Below are 27018 nucleotides of genomic sequence, written 5' to 3'. Positions count from 1 at the left end.
ATCATGTTATATGTTTGGGAAGACTTTAAAATATGTTTTGAGTAGACTTTACAAAGTGCTCGACTCTTGCATTGTCAATGCAAGGTCTTGACCAAGAATTGATGCACCTCTTGAAAAAAATAACATCACAACATTTATTTCCAGCAAGAGGTGCATCAATTAATGGTCAAGTTCTTGTGTTGACAATGCAAGAGTCGAGCACTCTGTGAAGTCTATTCCAGCACCTCCCAAAGACTTTCAATGAATTTAAGGTCTGGACTCAGAGGTGCCAATTCCTGTGTGAAAATTACCTGTTTAATCTTTGAAGGTTGAAATGCAGCAAATTTCGCCTTCTGTACCCAAAGTTGAATGTCTTTTCATATGTAATGCATCAGCCATGGTCTCACAGCAGCTAAACACCGTCTGACTCAGCCTACTACAGTAGCTACGCCCCAAACTCACGCTATTGGTTGAGCTGGTAAGAGATGGACATATCTGAGCGGACCACTCTCAATGTTTAATGGTGCCTGGGAGGCTCAATGTTTACACTTTTGTGGGAGATAAACCCATGAATGGCACACTAATAGTAGTCAATGAACAATAAACTTTTAACATAAAAGTTTGACATGCTTCACCTATAAATACGTCCCTATCAGACACATAGCATTGTGTTAAAATCTGCTCAGCAACTTCAGCACAGCACCTTTTATACACTCACCTAAAGGATTATTAGGAACACCATACTAATACTGTGTTTGACCCCCTTTCGCCTTCAGAACTGCCTTAATTCTACGTGGCATTGATTCAACAAGGTGCTGAAAGCATTCTTTAGAAATGTTGGCCCATATTGATAGGATAGCATCTTGCAGTTGATGGAGATTTGTGGGATGCACATCCAGGGCACGAAGCTCCCGTTCCACCACATCCCAAAGATGCTCTATTGGGTTGAGATCTGGTGACTGTGGGGGTCATTTTAGTACAGTGAACTCATTGTCATGTTCAAGAAACCAATTTGAAATGATTTGAGCTTTGTGACATGGTGCATTATCCTGCTGGAAGTAGCCATCAGAGGATGGGTACATGGTGGTCATAAAGGGATGGACATGGTCAGAAACAATGCTCAGGTAGGCCGTGGCATTTAAACGATGCCCAATTGGCACTAAGGGGCCTAAAGTGTGCCAAGAAAACATCCCCCACACCATTACACCACCACCAGCCTGCACAGTGGTAACAAGGCATGATGGATCTATGTTCTCATTCTGTTTACGCCAAATTCTGACTCTACCATCTGAATGTCTCAACAGAAATCGAGACTCATCAGACCAGGCAACATTTTTCCAGTCTTCAACTGTCCAATTTTGGTGAGCTTGTGCAAATTGTAGCCTCTTTTTCCTATTTGTAGTGGAGATGAGTGGTACCCGGTGGGGTCTTCTGCTGTTGTAGCCCATCCGCCTCAAGGTTGTGCGTGTTGTGGCTTCACAAATGCTTTGCTGCATACCTCGGTTGTAACGAGTGGTTATTTCAGTCAAAGTTGCTCTTCTATCAGCTTGAATCAGTCGGCCAATTCTCCTCTGACCTCTAGCATCAACAAGGCATTTTCGCCCACAGGACTGCCGCATACTGGATGTTTTTCCCTTTTCACACCATTCTTTGTAAACCCTAGAAATGGTTGTGCGTGAAAATCCCAGTAACTGAGCAGATTGTGAAATACTCAGACCGGCCCATCTGGCACCAACAACCATGCCACGCTCAAAATTGCTTAAATCACCTTTCTTTCCCATTCTGACATTCAGTTTGGAGTTCAGGAGATTGTCTTGACCAGGACCACACCCCTAAATGCATTGAAGCAACTGCCAGGTGATTGGTTAATTAGATAATTGCATTAATGAGAAATTGAACAGGTGTTCCTAATAATCCTTTAGGTGAGTGTATTTAATATATATATATATATATATATATATATATGTGTGTGTGTGTATATATATATGTGTGTGTGTGTATATATATATGTGTGTGTATATATATATATATGTTGATATGTTTTGTTGCTATGCTATGCAGTTTTATATCTTCTTTTTTAAATAAGATTTGACATTTACAATATAGAGATCTGTAAAATCTTTACTAGTTGAAAATCCCAGCTTCTTTTGCTTAGCACAGTGATGTAAATTCTTTTAAGGATTATAGTGATCAGGTTATCGAGGAAAATACTCTTTATTGCTCTCCAAAGCGCTTTGGTCTGGGATTTACTTTGTCAACTTCTCTATTTGACTGAGAGTGAGGCTTACAAACCATTGCTAGAAAATGTGCTTTTGAATTTTTTTCAGATTTTTGTTTCTTGGCCAGTTTGTAGCGCCACTGGGAAAGTCAGTCATCGAGAGAAAGCAGCTCTTAGTTCCTCAATAGAAGAGCGCTCTCAGGATGACAAAATTAACCACTTCTTATTTTTTTACTACAAGACTCCTACTCTTTCTTTCTCTGCTCCTCTTATTCTGTTCTTAGAAACACTGGAACGTAAACATGTTTCTCAGCTGGAGTCTGGCTCTGCTCTTAATAGATCAGTCGCTTGAAACAGGGCAATACATCAGTCCACTGAAAGCTCATTTTACTTGGGTGTGTTTGTACTCAGATTTCAAACACGTACGGTACAGACACCCACATACATCTTCCTCTACATGTTTTTGTTCCTCTGTAGTCAAAGATTACAACAGCACCAAACAGCAGGGCTCACACACACACATGCACACACACACACACACACACACAAGTCCTTTTGTTGTGATATGTCAATGCCCTCTGGTGTTTTGAATTCAAAGTGGTTTCAATTAGTGTTTGGCAGTGTCTGGTGTTTACGGCTCATGGATAAACTTATTTATTGACACACTTGTGGAGAATATAAGCAGAGAAAATGAGAAATTAATAATTTAATTTAATTTGAAATTACACCATTTCTAAGGAAACAGCCCACATTCTTTTTTTGTGCAAATTATTTTACATTTCCTTATTCAGTACGTTCCCACAGAATATCTTATTTTAACATTTTAAAATAAATCTACCATTCTGCTTTGAATAGGACATGGCTGGTTAATAAATGTGATGTTTGTTTGTACATCAGCAGATCCAAACACCGAGTCATTGCCTAGGGAACGAGCGCGGGAGCGTGACCGTGGACGCTCCCACGAGAGGAAGCATCATTCGTCCTCAGCGGCAGAAAGACAGCAACGATACTACTCGTGCGACCGCTACGGCAGCCATGAACTCGGCCACAGCGTGTCCGCCGGGCCCAGCCGGTCCACGTCGCCAGGAGAACCACATGACCCAAACAGGCTTAAACAGGTCAGGTGGTTTCTCTCGGTCACACTAGCTTCTACACGTGCTGTTTTGACAGGGGCTCACTCTTTCGCTTCTCTCTGTTGTGTTTCAGGGAATTAACACAGCTAAAGGAAATTCAGTCACTCATACCTCAGGCACCAGCACTCCCTGCCGTGGGCGTAGACAGCTCCCTCAGACGCCCCTTACCCCTCGGCCTGCTGTTGCCTACAAGACTGCCAACTCCTCCCCGGTCCAGTTCAACACTGCCCAGTCTACAGGGCCCTGCCCCTCTCGCCTTAGTCGTGGCCTGTCAGAGCACGATGCCCTACTCAGTGGTAACGCCCACCGCCAATCTCCCGTGCCTGTCACTCGTATCAGCTCTGACCCCAACTTAGGTCCCCTCCAGCAAGACTCGAACTTGTCTGAAGCGGACGACTTCCACGATGCCTTGAGCACGTACGGTGCGGGCCGCTCCCCCAGGACTGCACTCTCCGTCACCCACACGTCGTCAGGTGCGACCCCCACTTCCACACTGCTCTCGCGCAGCCAGAGCGGAGTCCCCAACGGCTATCACTACTCCCTCGGAGTGAACTCGACACCCGGTTCGAGCGGCAGAGCATCTGGAAGCTACCAGGAGACCGAGAGAGATGACTGGTGTTAGCATGATTCAATCTAGCATGCGTTTTATCGTCTTTGCCCTGAGAAGAGGAGCCTATGTTTGAAGGGAAACAAGAGTTATGTCCACAGTTTACACTGTTTTCTGCCCGTTTACCATCAGATTGAGCACATAAGGTTTTTAAATGTGTACTTCTCTTGTTTAGAAAGAAGCAGACATCCTTGTCACTGTTTACGAAAGTAGCGGCAAGATGCAAAGCGTTCGGAGGTCTTGATAGGTTTCAAACAGAACAGTTTAGCCTCAAGTGACACTCCCCACTGCTTTTAATTTAATTAGGGCTGATTCCAGAAGGGTCACAAGGGAGATGGTCACATCAGCTGTGCCTGTGATCAAGACCTCAGACCTCAGAGAGGAAGATGCCCAAAAATACAAGCTATGATGGAAACACTCTTGATCAGTTGTGTGGAAAAAGTGAGATGTTTAGTTGTTGTGGTTTGAGAGGTTGTTTAGACTCTTTGCACAGGACGCAATGACTGAAAAGTTATTTCTAGGGTTATTGGCTCTGTGTCCACCAAAACGTTTGGCATTTTTGTTCAGTTGTTTGCAATGGAAGCTCCATCAAGCGTTTATTCCACACTGAGTGTTGCACGCTTGATGTTGACATTCAACTTTGGATAAAACGCTGCGCTAATCAATCACTTCTTACCCAGTCGTCTAATCGCAGTGGAGGAGAGGTGGGACAAATACCGCACCGACTAACTGTCACAATCTGCTTGTACAACTAATGATCAACAGAGTTGTCTCAGAGTTTCCATGACCATACCAGATGACATCGACATCCCTGGACTACCACATTACTAATATAAAAAATAATGCTTGGAGGAACATTTTTTTCACAGTGGGTTTACCAGATAAACAGCTAAACACTGCACCTCCAAAAGCGTTCTCAAGCGCCCACAACTGGGCATTTTCAGAAAAGCGCTCTTTGGTGGACACACAGCCTTAAGGTTCTTGCTGCTGTAATTCTACATCCTTCTCTAGCTTGAGTGGAATAGACGGTCTGCCTCCACCTACTGAAAAAAGGCCAAATTGAACTCACTTTTCTATCAGACTGCAGTAGATTGAATATCTTTTCACAGTGTTCCATTTTGTACCTTGTAAATGATCCGAGTGTAGCTGGACATTACATAAGGTCTAATCCTTTTCTTACTCTTGAGAGGTAAGAAACCAAGTGCCTAAATTTTACGATTTTATTGCCACATTGGTGTGCAATGCATCACAAAGTATTTTGGCCTGAAAGAGGCAGTGAACAGATGCTGTATGGTGTAGGTTAAATGTCACGGATTTTTGTTTCTTAAATGTACTTTAGCATGTGTTTGAGGAAAGATATTGCACAAAACAAAGACTGTAGCGTTATAAAGATAGTTAAGGTGGATGTTGATGTCTTTTCAGAGTGTATTATTAAAACAATTCAGGGGAAAATAGATGATATATGAAAAATGCTAATGCAGATGATTTATAGAGGACTGAAAGGATGGTAGAAGGTTGTATTTGTTGGTGTTAGTGTTGTTTCCAGAGGGTGTATTGTGAGCTCACGCCTTTTTCTTCCAGGATTTAATTAGAGGAAGAAGGTGAGGGAATTGAAGCGCTTTATTGACTTCCACTTGTATCTATTATTCATCACGCAAAATGCTTCAGTGCAACCTATTTGAAATAAAAGAGTATGTTGTATTCTCTCATTAAGTGAGATATTGTAATGTTTTTTGATGATAGTTAATAAATTGAGGTTCATTTATTCAGAGAAGGTGAATTTTACTCTGATCCTGCCCATGTTTTCTGTTTGTCGTTTCCAACCGTGTCTTTTCTACGTTAGGGGTTTATTAGATGGTGGTATTTTTAGGGTGAGCCTGCAATAGAGCGCAACAGTTGCGGTCCACTTTTTCAGCTGTTTTGGTTCTGGAAATGTTTTACTATTCATTGTCTCCACAGAAATCCCAAGCAAAAAAGTATTTGAAGCAAAATAGTGAATGAAAATTGGGCAAAAAGTAAAATACAATGAAGGAATGAATGAACTTATGACCTTATGTAGCCCCGCCCCTTTTCAGCACTGCACTCGTTGTGTTCTGTCTTTCGGTTTATATTTCCACAGCATTAAGTTAAGATCTAACTGATTCTTCTTCAAACATTACAATGCTCATGATAACTTTCATTAACTCTACAATAAGTAAATCCACTTCACTAGCGAATTACTCTTCGACAGAAATGCCATAGAAATATACAGAGGCACTGCAAAAAACGAAAGTTCAAACACAAAATTCTATAGATGGCTGCACGCTTGTTTCTCTGGTGCATAAGGTCTATAAAGTGACTGGAAATGTAAATTGAAAGATTTCTGTATTGATTTAAAAAAAATAAGTATTCTACTGGAAAAAATGAATTAAAACATATTTTGATGGGATTTTCTTGATTGGCGAATCAGAGGTGTACAGTAGTTCTTCACAGGGAATGTCATTATTAAACATCCATGTATAGGCTACATTATGCGCTAACCAGCCATTAAAAATCTCAACATTCATGATAATATGGTCATTTGAAAGGTTTATACATTTGTTAAAATGTCGTGTTGGTATCTTTACCTGTGGAACCTGACTGTTGCGCTCTGTTCCATAAGTGCAGGGAAATGTTGACCGTTGAAGTACAGTAGGGCTATGCAACAAAATGACACTTTAGGACTGCTCCTCATCCTGTAGCTTTACCTGCACTCAACACACTCTAGCTTTAGCACCAGTGGGACCAATTCACCACTTCACAGAGATCTTGATATACAGGATGTGTAGCTCACCTAAAAATGCATTGCTGATTATGCTTGATGTTGATCTGCCCTCTGAAAGAATATGAAATAATATAGTGGTATTGCACTAGGAAGTGAACCAATGTAGTTTTACGCAACATGTCACTTAATTTGATTTCTTTATTTTTTACAGTACGTGATATCCTAGTGAAATGCCTTTGGCCACCATTTCCTTGTTTTGGGATGAGATGTGGAGTGTTGTGATTTACTCATTACCCAGTAGATCTTTGATTTCCCCTAAATTTAGAAATCACCTTTCCTCTTTTAAAAAAAATAAAATAAATATATATATATATATATATACCAGGTGCCAAATTTATTACAGCACTAGTTTGTCTCTGTGTGCTGTATAGGCTACTCTGTCCAACTAACCTGTGGCTAATCTCTTTGGATGATGTCATGTTTGCATGTTATGATGACATATGTGCATGTAGGAAATTGTATATCTTCATTCATGTTTTTCTATGAGGAGTTAAATGGCTGCTGTTTTTTGTTTTGTTTGTTTTTTTAAGAAACGATCTTTGATACACTTACCCCTGGATTCCTGGGAGAAGATTAAAAGACCCTTCACTTCTCAGTTTGTTGTAAAAAGGTTGTTGAACAGTAGAGCGATGCACAGAGAGACTGCCTCACTCCTGTGATCTGATGATTGATCTATGATGCCATATATTTCTGCTCATTGACTCTTATCATTTCTACCATTTACATTTTGTAAGAAAAAACCATCACTGAACTGAGAGATATGTGGAAATAAATCTTGGGGAAAAATTGCCTTTCTTCAATCTTTTCTAATCAGTTTTAATTTGGTAATGAGATGTTTGTGACAAAGCTGAACCTATGAAATTCAAATGTCAAATGTACTTAAGAATAAAAAAAAAAAAAAGTATATATAAAATAATTAAATATTACATATTTAATACATTTATTTCATGTTTTACATATGAAATGAGCACAGTACGCCTCTGCCATTCTCATGTCCTGAGATGTTAATGATTGTTGGGATGCCGCTTCTCATTGGCCAGCGCCGTGAGTGTGGGCGGAGTCCATTGAGCAAATACGGTCCAGATGAAGGTGTCTGGCGGCAAGCGCAAGGTGTTCACACAGTGACGCTGAGGCGCGTTGGTAAAGTGACCAAACTTCAACGGTAGACACGTACCACTCCAGTATTAACGGCCTCAGACAAATTTCATTTACTTCTAAACTATGTAAAATGCGATGAATAATTACAGTGCTTGTCTCGCGGCTCTATAAATCAGGTAAACATGATGCTCGCGCCTGTGGTGTGGTGGACAGCAATTTTATTTAGTTTTGTAAAAGCCACTAACGTTATCCCGGACACCGGTCCAACTGACACAGCAGACATGGAGAGCGGTTCGGGGATATTGCTGACAGGTAAGTCGTCAACATTTTATAAAATACTGTATTTTGTATTTCATAGAGTATATTGTTCGTTTGTTTACATCTTTTGAGAATAGTGTATGATAAGGTGCCTGACTGACCACTAATGTTGCTAATTTGCATGTTTAGATAACTGGTAAATTCATTAAAAAGCATCACTTTTGTATTCAAATAAATTCTACATTTAAAATGTGAGCTCGGAATAAATGAAGGAAATATACACTTTCTCTCATACATAAATATCAACCGTCTCAATGATGAAAGTTCTTTCATTTACAGTAGGCTGCATGATGTTTTACCTTTATTTTTCATGTCCAATGTTTCCCTCTGGGAGCCGCTGTTGTTTAAAACTTTACTGTACATTAGAGCAGGTGCAGGTACTTTTGCAATGAACTATTTTCACACCCCGCCTATTTAAATAACACTACTGCTGTTTTTCCAAACATGAGGGCTGAACTCACATACATGTTAAACACTGGACAGTGTTTGTATGCAACACCTCATCCATTTTCACTGTTTTTGTCCAAAACACGTTTATCAGATATGTGGCAGATGTGAGGGCAATTAATTCCAGCAATCTTGGGAGAAAGTAGAGGATGCAATCATCATCAAATATATAGTGCCCTGAATTCATTAAATCACCAAGAAGGCTCATTTGTGTTTATTATGCACAAGCAGATGAATTTGAAAAATTGTGCTATGATTTAACCTGATGTTCTTTTACTTAAAGGGATTTCTGCAATTAAATTGTGTTTACTTTATGCGTCATTTGTAGATTATGCGTCATCTGTCCCCCAGGGCATTGTTAAGGAACTTTGCAAATTAATCAGCTTTTTGCTTCCTCCAATATCACTAGCGACTAAAAAAAGCCATACACAGTCTTTTCTACTATTGCCAGTTGTCACACAGGGACACGTAACCTTTAACGGCTGATGTTAACCATTTTTTATTTCTCTATCAATTTAATCGTGATTAAATATCAAAATTATCGGCTTATTGGTATCAGCCAAAAAAAAGAATTTGTTTTATTATTATTATGTTATTATTATTATATTATTAAGAAAATGATTAAATATTCACAAATATACTGATAATTCAGATATTAGTATGGCAAAAGCAAATATAAACCAATTAAGAATGTAAACAAGCAATTTTGGTTGATCTCTATTATGAAAACTACCCAAGTTCCCTTACAGTTTTTCTTAAAAAAAAGAAACTGCAATGACTGCCCACTCCCTGTGCTCATTAAGAGACTTTATTAGTTTTAGCTCATTCTTCTTTTCAATTGTTTTAATCAACCTTCTGTGATCTCAGCAAACAACCTACAACAAGTTTGGCTTGGCTTAATAAACTCCGATTTTACGGTCAGGCTGACATATGAAGGGGTTTATTAAATCCAGACGCCAGCTGAAGAGTGTATGCAATCACTGAGATGACTTGTTAGAGTCAGTGTGCTATAGCGTGCCATGAAAAGCCCATTTAAGCTCAACAGGTTCAGACCGTAAGGCCTGTAGTTATGTTATGCACATGGCATTCAGCCTTCTCCAGGTAGCTTTATAACCAGCTCTTGACTTTGTGAGGTGGACGCCAAGTTATTTCAAATTTTATAGCCGTTATGTCCATGCAGTAAAACAAGTCGTGCTCGTTCGGGCTGTGTTGTTTTTGCGAAATCAAAACCCACTGGGAAATGTGATGAAAATATGATCACCAATGATTCTGACAGATGACGTCATGTGAACGCCACCCACCATGGAGGTGTGTGAAAAGTGTGTGTAAACAAACACGTTTGCTTGGTGCTGTGATGTCATGCTTTTGAAAGTGTATCTTGTTCATCAAAGCTACTTTTACTGTACTTGAGTTGCTTTGGATATTTTAACAGTCTTGATGAATTACGTTCTTTTGTTTGGTGTCTGTCGAGTTATTTCTTGTATTAGCTACACACATCAGTCCTGCCTCACACTCGAAAAAGAGCTTAGCCAACCACGGACACAAGGGTCATCTCAAAATGGCCTTTACTTTCAGTCTTCAATAAAGTTGTTACAATCTTAGTTGGTTTGCAGTCTTTTTATTTCCATTCACATCACAATTGATTAGTATCAAATTTATTTATTAGGATAAACCCCTTGAGATGCACCATCTCGTTTTCGAGGGGGTCCTAACTTAGATTAGAGCAGCTTGCCAACAGATGAACTTAGTCTACAGTTAGATAAGAGACTTGAAAGTAATTTTTTAGTAGAAAACGTTGGTTTAAGCTCAAGCTCAAATTAGGTTGATAAAAAAAATACCCAATTACAAACAAACATTTGACACCCTATGCATTAACACAATTTGTACATTTTTAACAGATTTGTAAATACACATATGAACCCTATGCACTCTAAGGCAACCTTATCATACACAATATATTGAGAATAACCACGCAAACAGTTCAAATAACACACAAGATGGCATTTATCTGAATATAAATTGGCATTAAGCTTGTTCAAACAATCACCCTACCAGCAGCGTCCCGGGTTGACTAATCACTGATGTGCATCCAATTTCTGTCGTCCTCATTCACTCATAACTCTTTTCAGTCACGCAGTTCTTTCCTCAAAAGGAGACATTGTGTAACTGGACAAAAAACATTAATCTCTCAGGACAAGCGCTCTGTCACTATTTTTTTCTGCTTGTGTTTGGCGTTCAATGTGCGCTAATTACAAGCGCACATGATGCACATTTCCCATGAGTTGAGTTCGGCTGTTTCCGACGACGCTCTTTGTGGCTTTCCGTAACGCTTCTATGACATAATCAGTTCGGCACACAGATTTTCTGTTTTCTTCTTCATTCGTTCCCAATAACGTTTGAATAAATATAATGTTTGTAACTTCACAGTGTCCTCTTTTCAACTAGATTCATTTTGTTTGAGTTGGAAACAAATGCAAGTTTCTTTAAACTTACAGTTTTGTCCAACCTAAAACAAAAGAGTCACATTATAAAACCTCTATTTGGCATGAGGTTATTTTACTTCATACAGAGCACATTTATGACCTTCGGTTTTATTTTTATTTTAATAATTTAGTCCTGTAGGAGATCATAATTGGCTAATGCTGTTGTTTTCCATAAAACACAAGATTATCACATGCTGGATAACAAAAACATTTTTCCATTGTATTTCTAATTAAATGCCTTTGAATTCAGGATTGTTGCGACTGTGGATAAAGGAAAATAGAACCATATGTTAATATATGAATAACATTAGTCTTGGATGAAAGGTAGTGCTTATTCAGCAGCCAGAATTTAGTAATTTCTTAAAGCCTTAAAGATTTAAAGAGTTAAAGTTTCTTAAAGATTAACAAACATTTTATTCAGTGCATTTTTCTCACATCACACTAAATCTGGTGTCTGTCAGTCTCTCTATGGGATGCTGTATGTTATGTGACTGGGCTATATGATTGATTTCAGTGATGTCATATGAGCCTGTTTTTAAATGGGCCAAAATGGAAGTTCTGTCATCGTTTATCCAAACCTGTTTGTCTTGGTTTCTTCTGTGGAACATTTTTTTTTCTGCCCATGTAATGAAAGTCAGTGGGCTTCAACATAGTGGTAAATTTGTGCGACTGTGCGACATAGACAATTAAAATACTATAAAAAATGTTTTTTATCAATATTGCAATTTCGATTTTATTTTGAAACAATATTTCCTTACACACATAATTACTGAATCATTTTTTTTTGGAAGCCACTCAAGCCAGTTTTATTGTATTTGTGGGCACACATTAATAATACATGACAACGTTGGTTATTTCTTTATGCCTTAAGTCTTTTTGTATGTTGTGCAGTTCGCAAATGCCTGTATTATTGATATTTGTATACATGGTTTGGAAGAATCTTTTTTGCATCTTGCACATGACACAACGTACTACACTGCGCTCATAGTAAGTTCAACTTTTAAAAAACACGTCTTTAGACCCGCGTCTCATGTTTTTAACCACAAAAACACGTTCTGTTTTTTGCAGTCATATAGTTGACAGGCCTTGCAAATTACCTGGCTCTGATATATCATCTCTCCTGCATCCAAAATGTTCCCAAAACACATATTTAGATGGTTTTTTTTTTTTTGTCCATATCCTGTCCTAAATTCACCTTCCTTGTTTCTGTGCTTTCTTTCATGTCATAATGGTAAACCCACTCTGGTCTGTTCTTGCGCTAGATTAAGGCGCGCTGCATTCAGATTGTATACTTAGAGGGCTGGTGGAAAAATCACGATTTCTGCCGTTTAGAATTCGTGCATGCTCACTTACGATACGATTGTATTATGATTTCGATCGCACAGACCTAGTCCAGCATCCTTTTGGACCCCATTGACTTTCATTGTTTGAACATTCTTCAAAATATCTTGGGTTCCACAGAACAATTCTTGGATAAAATATCACTTTTGACATTCTCCATCTTGTGTGTCATATTGAGGCCATGTATTATCCAGATTACATGGTTTGCGTTCCTAAACAGCAAAATGCTCTCTGGTTAAACAATATCAATGACTACATTGTTTTTTTTTTGATTGTGTTAAACTGGAACCTGCCAGGTTTTGTCCTTGTCATCTTGATAGGGGTTGATTGTAATGTTGGCATCGTTTACATTTGAGGCCCTCATAGTGCCTCTGGGTCTGTCAGATTGGTAATTTATTACCACTTACGTTACACTCAGTCACCGCTGTAATGTAATCTGCGACGTCTGTGTCAGGCAGACAGACAGCTGGGGGGAAACCCATAAATCAGAAAATTGCCTAATCATCAAATCAGGTTCTTTGGTGTGTTTTTTTATGTCCAAAGAGCTTTTCAATGGTCATGAGATTCCGATGGGATGTCTAGATATAAACATGCCATAAATATGACCATTTTTCTTGTGGGTTTGACACTTGTTGAGGCCGGTTGAGATTGTAAACAGCGCACAGCTGCCTGTAATGTACTTTGGTACTCTTCAAATGGCTGTTGATCCAAACAGTGAAGCAGAAACCATGGTAATATCATGTTAGCAAGTAACAGAAAAAAAAAAGAGGAACACCTGGCATCAATATGATTTTATACATCTCTAATAATTAGAAAGAGAAAGTTGAAAGAACTACACTTGCTCTCTATTGTTGTCTCTTATTTTCTAGTAACATTCTGTTTTGTTAAAAAGATTTGAAAGCTTCAGTGGCTTCGCGCATGCAGGTGGTGAAAGGGGAAAAAAAGCATCCAAGGAAAACACCCGGTGTGAGTTAGGAGTAATGCCTGTCTGCTGGCTGGCTGGCAAGAGCAGGCCTGCTGTAGATTTGGACCTAATGGTGCTCTTGACACAGTTTTGCCTTTAGCCAAACTTTAAAACTATCACAATATTCATATATCTTTTTAAAAAAGTGGGCATCTAACTAGAATAGCAGCCCCAACATCCCTGCATGTATTCTGCACTAAAATGTATGCCAGATGATGTCATGCTGTTCATGAGCACTTAAACACGCACTCATGTATTAGACTATTCAACCGACAATACAACCTGTTTCTACTGGCACACACTGGGGCCCATTGACCTGTGGGCACTATGAATGACATCACCACAAACCAATTTGGGAAAAGAAATATTCTGTTAGAACATATGGGCCAAACATGGTGCACACATTGCTGTGTAAAGACCCTCTGATTATAATATCTGTGTATAACCAATGGTGTGTTTAATAATTAGCAAGCATTATAAGGTGAACCTGTTAATGCGTACAACGATCTGTAGACAAGACTGTAGCCTTTTATACTTTATTGCTAAACTGTTGTTTATTGCTATTTGTTTTTGTAGAGATTATGTAGAGGTTTAGCATCTTTTTGAGAATCATGGCTAATGGCTGCTGTTTGAATTATGACAAGTAAGATAAAGGCCGTCATAACAAATGGTTGTCAGCATTTTTTTACATTTTTTTTGGTCTCTACTTATTTGTGACTTGTCAAATCTTTAGTCAATTATTTTGGTACGTTTAAGTCAAACAATCAAGTAAATGATATTCAGAGATTTTATTAAGTTAATAAAGTTAAATATTACTGTGATATTTACTAAGCCACAGAATTATTTTTTAGAGTGTAAGTCAATATGTCCTCATTAGGTAAAATAGGATAGCTAGATAAACTGTGTGTTTTAGTATGTGCCTCTAAGCTTGATCACAGTTTGATTATATGTGGTTCTGTTGTCTTCCTCATAAAATATAATACCTTCCAAACACACTTTAAAGACATAAAAGTACTTATTAAACGCATTCTACTAAAGGAAAACATTAACTAAACACATTCAGCCCTTTAGTTCTCTTAAACAGTCTCATCAAGTAGATAAGCAAGATGTGATTATTCAAGTATACAAGCCATTGTAAATCTGAATATTTACGCAACGAGCTGTTTGTTGTGGCGACAAGCAGGATCTCATCTCCTTTAAATTGGGAAGTGAGGACTTGACGTTGATGCCATATTTAATTTGATACAAATGAAAAGAGTAAGCATGATTTCTGTGTGTTAAAGAGTATCTATAACTCTTTTATTAATGAACACTGCCAATGATTAGCCTTTGTTATGTGTATACCCATGTCATAGTTAAAAATCCGATGAGGGCATGTGTTGTTTCAGTCATAACATCATATTTCACTCTGTGAACAGTTTACCATGACGTAAGTGTCTTCAGACGGCGAGTGGGTTGTGGTCCTACATCAGGTTTTGTGTTATTGTTTCTGACCAGTTTAAAACCTGTCAATGTAGATGCTGTGGTCAAGAGAGATGTTTGCCTCCCAGCTGGTCCAGATTCTTGCTTTTGTTTGGCCTCTGAAGGTCTAGCTTGAAGGCTGGCTTTGGTGGGGGGCAGTCTTAGCCCAGCCTGTAGGGTGCACGGTAAAACCCTGTAAAAATTTTACAAGAGCTTTTTACAAGATACTAAAAAGCCATGTTGGAGCCATTTCTGCTGTTTTCTTGCCCTTTTAGTGGCCTTTTATGTGATAAGGTTGACCCCTATGTCACGGAAACGCAACATTTGTTAAGAACAAAGTGGATTGTGGGTTCATTGGGGTTGTTAGTGTTATCTCCAACAATGAAGTTTAGTCAGATTCAGAGAGCCGCTAGACTTTGAGAGTGAACTTGATGTTTCCTCTGTAACTTAATCTTTACAGTCTGGCTGGAATGTGATTGCATATGATATAAAATAAAACAATATAGGGATGTACTGGAATGACATATAATATTTCTGTATTCGTAGATCTCCATATTCACCCTTGATGGGGCTCATGATGGAGTTGAACATAAGTCATCCCCCAAAGGTCTCTTTTTTTGGCTGGTTTTCTAATGTTTTTTGTAACTGTAACACTATCATTTTGTGCCTTTTCCATCAATTCACTCTGCCTTGGTTTATGCATGTTCACACAAATACCCCATCGCCATATGTTTACCTTGCACAATCCAACATCTCGTGATTATGCATTATTAAAGTAAAATCATTTTCGCTTAAAAATATTGATGAGTATGTCTGCAGCTGTATATTTTTCCAAGTTAAAATGAATCTTTTTTTTTTTTATCAAAAATAAGCATCTCAAACAATGTTCCTAGTCTGCCCGCCAAACCTCAACAAAGGTCTTATGCTGAGTTACGCAACATAGTTCATGTTAGGATCTGTACTGTTTTCCAAAGCTTCGTATAGATGTAGACGGTGAGCTACATAAATATTCCTCAAATTGCTTTCTAGGGGGGAAAATTATTAGTTGGCTCATGTTCAAAATAGAGGCATGGGCTTGTCCTAAAATGATGGATCTCCTTAAATGATTCCCAAAGTAGCTGTCAGTCTGTTTGTTTAAGTTTAGGTTGATGAAGTGGTTCATGTAAGATCACAAACCCAATCACACCTATAGGTCTGTTAATATGAATGAAAATTATGCTGCTAATGACCATTTATTCTGGAAAATTCCTACGAATAAAACTAAATATAAAAACAAAATTGCAAATTACGGATCTGAAAACCTAGCCATCTGATGAATATGATATTTTCGTGATGTGAATGCTGGCATTGTGTAATGTTTTCTGTGCAGTGTTTGTGCTGGCATTGTTCACTCTCTTTCAGACGTTCTCAACGTTTCTGCTCAGCTTGTAACAGGCGTCTGTAGCATCAGGGGTCTGCTGCGAGCTTGTGTTCTCTGTTTTTCTCATCTGGTGCAGAACACAGGTTACAAGCAGTCACCTCCTGACCTACAAAACACTGCTCCCTCTCATGGGCTTTTACACTTTCTCTCTCTCTCTCACACACACACACACACACACACACACACACACACACACACACACACACACACATGTCTGGTTCACTATCTTTGTGGGGACTCTCCATAGACGTAATGGTTTTTATACCGTACAAACTGTACATTCTATCCCCTTACACTGCCCCTGCCCCTAAACCTACCCATCACAGGAAACATTCTGCATTTTTACTTTCTCAAAACAACTCATCCTGTGTGATTTATAAGCCTTTTGAAAAGTGGGGAATGGTTTACATTCCTCAAAAATACTGGATTGCTGAAAATAATATAAACACAGGGCTGGACTGTATGTAAGGGCTACATATTGTGAAGCTGTTTTTGTATTCATACCATGTTACCATGCATGTTAAATACTAAATGCAGACGTTTCTAGCTTCACAAGTGCATTGTAATTCCCCCCCCTAAAACGTGTCATAGTGCAATAATAATACCGCAAGTGCATCTTGCATACCAGCAGGGCTTGCTATAGCAGACATTCGTGTAAATTGTCAGTTTCCTGTTAGATTTCTCTTTTAGGTCAACTACTGTAAGAGCAACTGTTTCTTGGTCAACCAGCTTCACCACAAAGACCACCTTGGTCAACCAACATTTTTTTTTGCTGGTGAATGGCATGGCTGTACTTGTTCACTAGGATTAAACCAGAATGGAAGTTCATGGTCTTTACAGCGGCGTAGCGTATGTTTCTATTCTTAGACTTTTTTGAGATAACAGTAGACAACTAGGCCTAATTTTTATGGTTGGAGACCATGTTTGACATGGATATTTGACAACCGGCTAACACACCATCACATTCTAGATAGAGATGTCTGACCTCAACCATAATGCATATTAACTTGTGATTACCTCTATTCAGGTTTACAAAAAACCATGGAGAATTTGACCAGGAGCAATTTCAGTCATCTGTCTCCTGTTATTGTCTGCAGATGAGTATTCACAAGTGTCCATTTTGAGACAGACATGTATTGACTGGCTCTGCATACATCTTTTTTTCTGACGCAATGCTGTTGTGCCTCTCATGGTTTTGGGCATTATATTTTAGACAGCTTAAGTGGAGGGATCAAGTCAAGCCAGGGTCATATCGTGAAAATATCTGTGAAAGATGAAAAATGTTTAAATTATTAAAGTTAAAAGTACCCGCTCCTTATATTGAGTTGTAGGAGTTATATTTTCAGAATGGCATACTAGCATAGACATACTGCTTTTTTGCACTATACTGCATGCAATTATTATTATTATTATTTAATAGTAATTAAATACATGCAAAAAAACATGTAAAAAAAAAAGCATTATGCAATGCAAAACATTTTAAACAATCTTATGCCACGTTGTTGCCACATGACCTCAGTGCATTTAATGTATAAAGAATTAGATATATAGGTCCCTATTTTAACAATCTAAGCGCATGGTCTAAAGCGCAGGGCGCAAGTTCACTTAGGGCGAGTCTGAATCCACTTTTCCTAGTTTAACGACGGGAAAAATGCTCGGCGCGCCACAGGCGCATGGTCTAAAAGGGTTGTCCCTATTCTCTTAATGAGTAATGGGTGTGTTTTGGGATTTACATGCGTTAAACCAATCAGAGTCTAATCTCCCATTCCCTTTAAATGCCAGTTGCGCTCACACCATGGAAATTAGCTATTTACATGACGGAATTTGATAGTGGACAGACTGAAGCCGTCTCCAGAGCACAAACGGAACTGCTCGTGCGCGAGGTAAAAGTGCGCAAGCAGACCATCTACGGGACAAGCCGGATTCCAACATATCTTTATGTACACAATAATAATCTTTTACATTACTAATGCGCTCTTTAAAAAAAAAATAATAATATTGCGCCATTGACTTTAGACCAGGTTTCAGTTGGTCTATTTCTGTTGCCTCAAAATAGCAACGTGCCAACTATGCGCCAGAACACACCTCGTTTTCAGACCAGCACGCCCATGGGCGCACAAATGGGCGCAAATGCATTTGCTATTTAAACAACGTGGCGCAGCACGTGAAAATGATAACTGCGTCGGACTGAAACTAGCAAAAAACACTTGCATTGCGCTTGGCGCTGCATTGCGCCGGGTGTAAGATAGGGCCCATAGCATACTGTGCACAGTATATAATCTTGCATACTACTTAATTTAAAAAAATATCCAATGTCTTTCCAAGAGGAAAGGATATTCCTCATTATCACAGTCTCATTTGTGCAACTGTGGTTATCACATTACTAGAGAATTGCTTCTGATCACTTTTAAACAGCTGACAATCTTGAGTACTAATACTCAGTTCAGATACTCTGAGTTTACTATCTCTCACATTTTAGGGCAAGAAAGCTGATACTACTTAATGATCATTTAAGATCTTGGCAGATGAACCACTGCACAGCTATTACAAGTAAAGTCTCCTTTCTTACAGTGAGTCTTTTGAGCCTTTGCTCCAGAGTATTCCCCGAGGAACTTGCCTTTTTCTCTGTAGTCAAAAGCTGCCAAGTGCTGTCAATTCAAACCATTCCGAGAAGGTTAAACAGAATTCTAGACATGCCTGACTTAACTCCTAAGACTTAACAAGTCTCTCTGTGTTTTGAAAAGGCTTGCCCAGAAGAAATGCCATCGCCACATAGCAGTAAAGTTGTTGCGTGACTCCCTCAAATACTTACTAGTTATCTTTGAGTGCACTTGCTTACTTATTTACTATAGTTCTTGCTTCAGCAAGTAAGTGGAAGATCATATTTTTTCTTTACTGGATGTTTCTTTCCTCTTCCTCTCCCTTGAGTTTGAGTTCCCACTGGCACCCAGTAGACAATTTGCCCCCCTATATCCGGGCAGTTACTTACAGCCTGTATCTTTCAGTCATTTTCCAGATGAGCGGCAGTGCGAAGAAAATAATTCTGTTAAGGCACGTGTTCTTATTTAGACAGTCCTAATGAGTCCAGCAGGGTCCTCATATATCTTGTATAAAGTAAATATCCCTGGCCCTGCAGAAGTTTAAAGCCATAAAATAACAGGTTCACTGTGAGATGGCCATCAAGTCATTGGAAATTCAATCTAATTACATTTTCTTTTTACTTTTGATTTATTAATGGACAAGCACGGGTGATTAGAACCTTCTCCTGCTCTGTGGAAGCCTAATATTGGACAGAAACAAATGTATCGAAGTGACCACATCTTGGGTTGTTACGATGCAGTGGTCTAGGGGAAGTCTTTAATCACTGATTATTAGTGCCATCCAACCTCAATCTCTTCAGGCTGCCCTACATAATTGGGGTACAGTAATTGAGCCATCCTCTGGCCCTTCCCGTACCATTAGTGTAATGCGATCCTGGAGGGAAGACGCTGCGGCAGGCGACTCTGCTTCCTACGATTATGGAGCTTCACAGGATCCAGGCGAAAGGGGCCCAGGGTGGATATCAGCTGATAGCCCTGCATTACTCTTGGAAATTAGCCATTTGGTTCTGGTAGGGCATTTTCGCCAAGGACAGAGCCTGATATGACCTCACATGGGGTGGTTAAATGGCTAAATAATCCATTACCGTGGGGTACAGGGTGACAACAGCTTCCATATGGAAGAAGAGTTCTCCAGGAAATGTAGTTGTGACTTGGGAAAAAGGTTAAGCATATGTCTTTCTACAAAGGCTGATTTTGTTGCATTTAAAATCCCATTTTTCTAAAAAAAAATTGTTGTATTTTCTGCTGCTTTTTTGCTAGACGGGTTACTTTTTGATGCACTAACAAGCTCCAGATCAATAAGCTCTATCTGTAGAAGAAATTTGTGCATGCTATAGAAACAAAATCTGTTTTGGTTTTGTGTTTTAATATAAACTAGAGAGTCTTTAAATAATTTATAAAAAACAGCTCTACTAAAATAACTCAAGGGACTCAAACACATCAGGAAAAATCCAATTGATTAAGTTGATTCGCTTTATGGTAATGCCTTGCATAATCGAAAGCATGAATCTCCTTTTATGTTCTTTAAAGAAATATGACATAAGGTTTTCATAGGCAAGTCAAATGGAGAGTTTTCATAATGATTGGGTTGTGATGTCCCTCTTGCTCTGTTGGATTGTATAATATTCTGTATTCAAGTCAAATTGAAAGAAATACCCTGTAAAGCAGCTGTTTTTCTCATTTGATGAAACGTGTGAACCTCATCTCGTAACTTTATGAGAGCAGAACATTTTGGGAATTTTCAACTGGCTTTTATCAGTCATCACAGCAAAGCGTCGTTGTGTCACATGGGATCAATATGACCTCTGACCTCTCACCTGCCTTTCAGAACATGAGCTCTATGTCTGGTTTCTCATCTCCATATCTCCTCTGAGAGTTTTCATGGAGTCTGTATCACAGCCCATCAATCCAGTCTTTTTGAGGCAGTTGTAACACTCTTTCAGCCCCCTGGTAGGTCCAGGTGAGATGACTTCTGGACCTCAACATCTGCTTGGATGTTTCAACAAGCAGAACCTTCTCACAGAACACCCAAAACTACTATTTAAAAAAAAATTGCAATTCAAAGAGTTGTCTGAACAGCTAGTTTTTTCCACAATTTCTTACTTTTATAGCCAGTCACTTTATTTTCCTTACTTTGTTGGTTGCTTTGGCTAAAACTAAATGTAAATGTACAATTGTTCTATCTATTTGTAAGGTTGATAAACCTGCACACTTTTTTGAATTTTTAAACACTGCTTTACCAAGCGGACATTCTAAGCTTGTCTTTATTGTAATTTTATTTACAATATTGAAATATAATTAATTTAATTCATTAATTTCAAATTGCAATTCTTTGTTTGAAAGTCAAGAATTGAACTGGAATTTTAAAGGATTTTCATTATAAATATACATGAAGGCAAGCACAGCACATTGTCAGCATACTATAATTTCTGTTTTGTATTTAAATGAATCCCCTTTAAAACAGCACTGCTAAAACTTTTAAAGCTTACAACAAAATAACAAACAAGTTGCTGAAGTCTAAAAGCTTGACATAAGCTGCACTGATAGCTGTACTGATTCTATATTAGAGCATCACATCTTGCTATTATCAGCCAGAGAAGCCCAGATGAAGCCTCTGGTGAATGATAAAGAACAGTGTTTTAAGATACTGTAGTGGCTCTGTATCTAGTTTTTGTGATCAAAGTTTGTGCCTCATGCATTCAGCATGTGACAAGATGTGACTTGTGGCTAATTCTGGATTTTATTTAGTGTCCGCACATGCGATCCATCAACACAATCCCTGAGTGCCAGTGTTATGCGGTGTCTGAACACTCCTCCCACATGATACAGACATCGACATCTGGAGCTGTGTATTGGGCTGTTAGGAACAAAACTAACCGGCTTTCGCAGGATATGCTTAAGAAGATGCTTTACTTCAGTTGTTTTGCACCATATGCTACTTTATTACTTTACAGGCATCTCTTATTTGCACTTTCAAGCTTTTCTGCAGAAATAAAGGCTTTTTCTGTTTGATTTTCTTGTAGCATGTATTTTTGAGCTCTACACAATGAATAAAAGTCATTTTCATCCTTCTGGTATTTTACTCATTTAAATGGTTTTGAATTTAAAAAATAATTTGAATTTAAAAATGAATGAATTAAATGAATTTAAATGGTTGTAATGGGGTATTATTTATTTCACCTTCTAATGTAAAGGGGAACTGTTTTGCATCAGTCTTGTCATCCCTCCTGCTTTTAAACTCTAAGCTGTCTGTGGCTCATGTATTTATGGCTTGACCGTAAGGGTTTTGCTTTTATTCTTTAGGTTACTCCTCATGCAGCATCCCGTTTCAAATGAGCCTACTGAAGGATTCTTCTACCCACTACAAACCATTATGGAAGAGTTATGAGAGAAGAACAGACTTTACTACCAGGGCAGAGCAACTCATTCGTCTGCCTTCAAATTATCTTTCCATCGCTTTGTCTCTGGCACATTCTTTCCACACTTTTTTGTGTCATTCACCCGTGGCCTCTCTAAGTGGTCTGTCCACCTCTGTATTTTGGAAAAGAGCTTGAACATTTCACCACAAATGTTGTTTGTTTCTAAGGAAAGATTCCAACAGGCATGTGTGAATAATCATGAGGGTCTTCGCTGCAGGGCATGGTCAAAATGAAGGGTCTTTCATTTGAGATGCAGTTGTGGCTTTTGATGCATGTCTTGTAGAACAATACAGTACTGTGCTATGGCTGTTGAGACACTACAGACAAGTTATTATCATATCCCGTTATTACAGAATGCCAAACATTCATTATTCTAGTTCTCTTACGTTTGATCAATTATTCTGATTATGCATCACATAGAGGTACAGACAGGAAATGAAACAGTGGTTGCATAATTAGTACTTTTATAGTTACTTTTAATTGACTGAAATCTTTTGACTACTAAAGCCGGGCATATGATTTTTGCTGTCGTACAAGCTTCACCCCCTCTCGGAAGAAATCATTGATGCTTGTATGGTCATGGCTCACAATGTGTGAGAGGAATTACAAGCCAAGCCGAGCATGTTACAACCACCTCCCGACCCCCATTTTTAAACCTGTTTTAAAAATTCAGGGAGTCTGCCCAATTTTAACCAGCATATAGGCTGTCCCCTATTGCCAAATCACAACCATGTCACATAGGCTAGCTAGATCTATAAATATTATTATAGCTGCAACCCTACAGCGTGATACTCTGACACACACACACAAATGCACTATAGTTGTTTTTGTTGAAAGGAATGGCTATGCCTTTCTCTGCTTTTCAGCAAATAATTTGCTCACTTGTCTTTTTATTTTATTTATTTTTTCTATCTGAAGCTATAGCAGCTACATTGAAAGCGTTTCGGTTACTCACGTAACCTCTGTTCTCTCTAGAAGAGGGAACGAGTATTGCGTAGTTGCTACGCTACGGGAAAGCCTTTCTTTCTCGAGATACTGAAGCCAAAAATTATCCTTAATTTTTATAATCTTGTCAACGCAGTGCGGCAGCCTGCAGACCTAGGGCGAGCTACTAGCGTGCCCATTGGCTGCCCTGCGGCAACTGCAGCAGCCTACCGCTGAGCCCTTGGCGTGACGTCACGACCAATGAGCGCGCTTGGCGCGCTTACTGCGTCACAGCCCGCGAAAAGGGGGGTGTGGCTTAGCGTATATAAACAGGGCTCGGAGGCTGCTTCTCTGGTTTCTGTCGCATGAAGCGAAATGAGCTCGTGGCGCGAGCACGGCGGGCTACGCAATACTCGTTCCCTCTTCTAGAGAGAACAGAGGTTACGTGAGTAACCGAAACGTTCTCTTACGAGAGGTTCTCTCGTATTGCGTAGTTGCTACGCTACGGGAACGCCCTTGTCAACGCCGTGCGCGCCCAGCATCCACTGAATGAGTCCCAGGGAGAGCCCGGGGAACGTGATAGCGGAGAGCCGGGCGGCCTAAAGAGGGCTAGCGCCGTACATAAGCACACACTAGGGGGTTTGGAGCGGCACGGCCGGTCCGAACTGACAATTCCCTGCATAGTGCAGCTCAACCAGTAGAGCTAAATCACACACCGTAGCCCGCGCACAGATAGTGGGCCGGCATACGCGAGACTTAGACTGATAACACTTTCGCCTGCAAGGCGGGAACATCCAGGTTGTAAAACCTAACAAATGTAGAGGGGGAGGCCCAGCCTGCCGCTGCACAAATGTCATGAATGGGAATCCCGCTGGACCACGCCCACGACGAGGCCATGCCTCTGGTGGAGTGAGCTCGAATGCCCAATGGGCACTGCAGGTCTTTAGACGCATAAGCCACAGCAATAGCGTCCACTATCCATCTGGACAGGCTGTGTTTCGAGGCGGCGAGACCCTTGGTGCGCCCACCAAACGAAACAAAGAGCTGATCCGAGCGCCTGAAAGCGGCGGACCGTGAAATGTAGTTCCTCAACGCCCTGACCGGGCAGAGGAGATTACCATCGGCCTCGCTGCCATGCGTTGGCAGGGCTGAGAGGGAAATGACCTGTGCTCTGAAGGGAGTGCCCAAAATTTTGGGAACGTACCCATGCCTCGGTCTGAGAATGACTTTGGAGTCATTAGGTCCGAACTCGAGGCACGCGGCGTTAATAGATAACGCGTGAAGGTCTCCCACTCGTTTGACTGAAGACAGTGCTATCAGAAAAACGGTTTTGAGCGTGAGGTATTTCATATCCACAGTTTCCAAGGGTTCGAAGGGATGCGCTCTCAGGGCCTCCAAGACCAGAGAAAGATCCCACATAGGAACCGCGGGGGGTCGCGGGGGGTTCATCCTCCTGGCTCCCCTAAGGAAGCGGATGACGAACTCGTTCCTTCCTAATGCGCGGCCCCGCTCTGAAACAGAGAGCGCTGAAATGGCCGCAACATAGACTTTGAGCGTGGAGGGGGACCTGCCCGCGTCCAGTAGCTCTTGAAGGAAACACAGAATTCGCGATACCCCACATGTCTGTGGATTGAGCCCCTTAGCAGTGCACCATCTGTTAAACACTGACCATTTCGACATGTAGAGCCGCCTCGTAGAGGGGGCTCTAGATTGTATGATCGTGTTCATGACCCCGTCTGGCAGATCAGCCTGTAATCGTTGAGGCTCCACGCATGCAGAGACCAGCGCTCTGGATGGGGATGCCATATCGAGCCGCGGGCTTGAGAGAGAAGGTCTCTCTTCACCGGTATCGGCCAGGGGGCTGAGTCTGCCAGCTGTATTAGATCCGGGAACCAAGCTTGGTTCTCCCAGCATGGGGCTATGAGGAGCACTGAGTGGCGCGCTTCCCTGATTCTCTCGATGACCTGAGGCAGCAGAGAGACCGGGGGAAAAGCGTACAACGGGCCGCTGGGCCAGGTCTGGGCCAGCGCGTCCTCGTTCTTCGAGAAGAACTCTGGGCAATGAGCGTTGTCTTTTGACGCAAAAAGGTCGACTTTCGCTTTGCCGAAACGGCGCCACAGTAACTGGACTGTTTGGGGGTGTAGAGACCACTCCCCAGGGGGAACGTTGTCCCTGGACAGTCTGTCGGGACCCTCGTTCAGGTGGCCAGGCACATGCGCGGCTCTCAGCGAGCGCAGAGAGTGCTGAGCCCACACGAGGAGGCGTTCCGCCAGGGTGCAGAGCGTCTTTGATCTGACACCGCCCTGGCGATTCACATAGGCCACTACCGATGTATTGTCCGTGCGGACTAGAACATGGTGACCGTGGAGGAATGGGAGGAAGTGTTTGAGCGCTTTCTCGACCGCGAGCATCTCTAGACAGTTTATGTGTAGGAGATTCTCCTGGTCTGACCAGCGGCCATAGACCGGTCTGCCTTCGAAGAGCGCTCCCCAACCTAGGTTGGAAGCGTCTGTCGAGACAACTTTCCGGTGTGAAATCACTCCCATAGTTACTCCCGTGAGATACCATTCGGCTGCCAGCCAGGGCTGCAGGGCTGAAATGCAGCCCTGATTCACTCTGACTCGCAAGCCGCCGGCCGCCCAGGCTCGGTGGGGCACGCGCGCTTTCAGCCAGCGTTGAAGCGGGCGCATGCGCAGTAAGCCCAGCTGGAGCGCTGCTGCAGCTGAGGCCATATGCCCCAAGATACGCTGGAATGTCCTCAGCGGAACCCGGCTGCCTATTTGGAGGGATGCGGCGAGGAGGCGGATGCGGCGCGCGCGCTGCTCCGACAGTCTGGCCGTCATAGCCACCGAGTCCAGTTCTATTCCAAGAAAGGAAATTGACTGACGGGGCGATAGCGAGCTCTTGGTCCAGTTGACCGAGAGACCCAGCTCCTCCAAATGGCTGAGAAGCGCTGTTCTGTGAGACACAAGTTCCGTCTCTGACTGCGCTAGAATAAGCCAATCGTCCAGATAATTCAGTATTCGCATTCCCTGTTTTCTCAGGGGAGCGAGGGCCGTGTCCATGCATTTCGTAAATGTACGGGGTGCCAAAGACAGGCCGAAGGGCAGGACTGTGTACTGATATACTCGACCGTTGAAGGCGAATCTCAAGAATGGCCTGTGACGGGGAGTTATCTGGATCTGAAAGTATGCGTCTTTTAGATCGAGAGAGATAAACCAGTCTCCTGGGCGAATCTGCGCGAGGATTTTTCTGGTTGTGATCATTTTGAACGGCCGTCTCATGAGGGCTTTGTTCAGATGTCTCAGATCTAAAATAGGTCTTAACGCTCCGTCCTTCTTGGGTACGAGGAAGTAGCGGCTGTAAAAGCCCGACTCGCTCAGAGAAGGATGAACCTGTTCTATAGCCCCTTTGCGCAGCAGCTTCGCTATTTCTGCTTGAAGCAGGTGCGCAGCTTCTGAACTCACTCTCGTCTCCGTCTGTGCTGTAAAGCGCGGAGGGCGACGAGCGAATTGAAGCGAATAGCCGTGTTTTATAGTATTCAGCACCCATTCTGACGCGCCCTGAATCGCTTCCCATGCTTTCGCATGCATAGCTAGGGGTCGAATGGTCTCTGGGTTCAGATCGCCGCGCTGCGCGGGATGGGGAACCTGTATCAGAGAGGATGGAGCGGCGTGCGCGCCGCTGGTGCTCGAACACGGGGGCTGGTAAACAGTATTGGCCGACTGAACAGCATTCAGTAGCTCGGTCCCATCGGATGGAGCGTGATTTGCTGTCAAACATCCCAGGCGCGAGAGTGGCGT

At 41.2% G+C, this 27018-nt stretch overlaps 2 protein-coding genes across 2 annotated transcripts in view; both read left to right on the top strand.

The window, feature by feature from the left end:
* cacna1bb (calcium channel, voltage-dependent, N type, alpha 1B subunit, b) overlaps positions 1-6862 on the top strand; it is a 137395-nt gene extending 130533 nt beyond the window's left edge. The window contains exons 49-50 of the mRNA XM_079898635.1: positions 3095-3315; positions 3404-6862. Coding sequence (XP_079754761.1) covers positions 3095-3315; positions 3404-3952 — 770 coding nt within the window. The 3' untranslated portion in view covers positions 3953-6862. The remainder of the gene's footprint in view (positions 1-3094; positions 3316-3403) is intronic.
* Positions 6863-7816: 954 nt separating this feature from the next.
* LOC307174432 (uncharacterized protein) overlaps positions 7817-27018 on the top strand; it is a 64997-nt gene continuing 45795 nt past the window's right edge. The window contains exon 1 of the mRNA XM_079898236.1: positions 7817-8150. Coding sequence (XP_079754362.1) covers positions 8021-8150 — 130 coding nt within the window. The 5' untranslated portion in view covers positions 7817-8020. The remainder of the gene's footprint in view (positions 8151-27018) is intronic.

The sequence above is a fragment of the Squalius cephalus genome (genome assembly GCF_949319135.1).
Source record: "Squalius cephalus genome assembly, chromosome: 17".
NCBI lineage: Eukaryota > Metazoa > Chordata > Actinopteri > Cypriniformes > Leuciscidae > Squalius > Squalius cephalus.
This window is presented reverse-complemented; position numbering and strand designations above follow the sequence as displayed.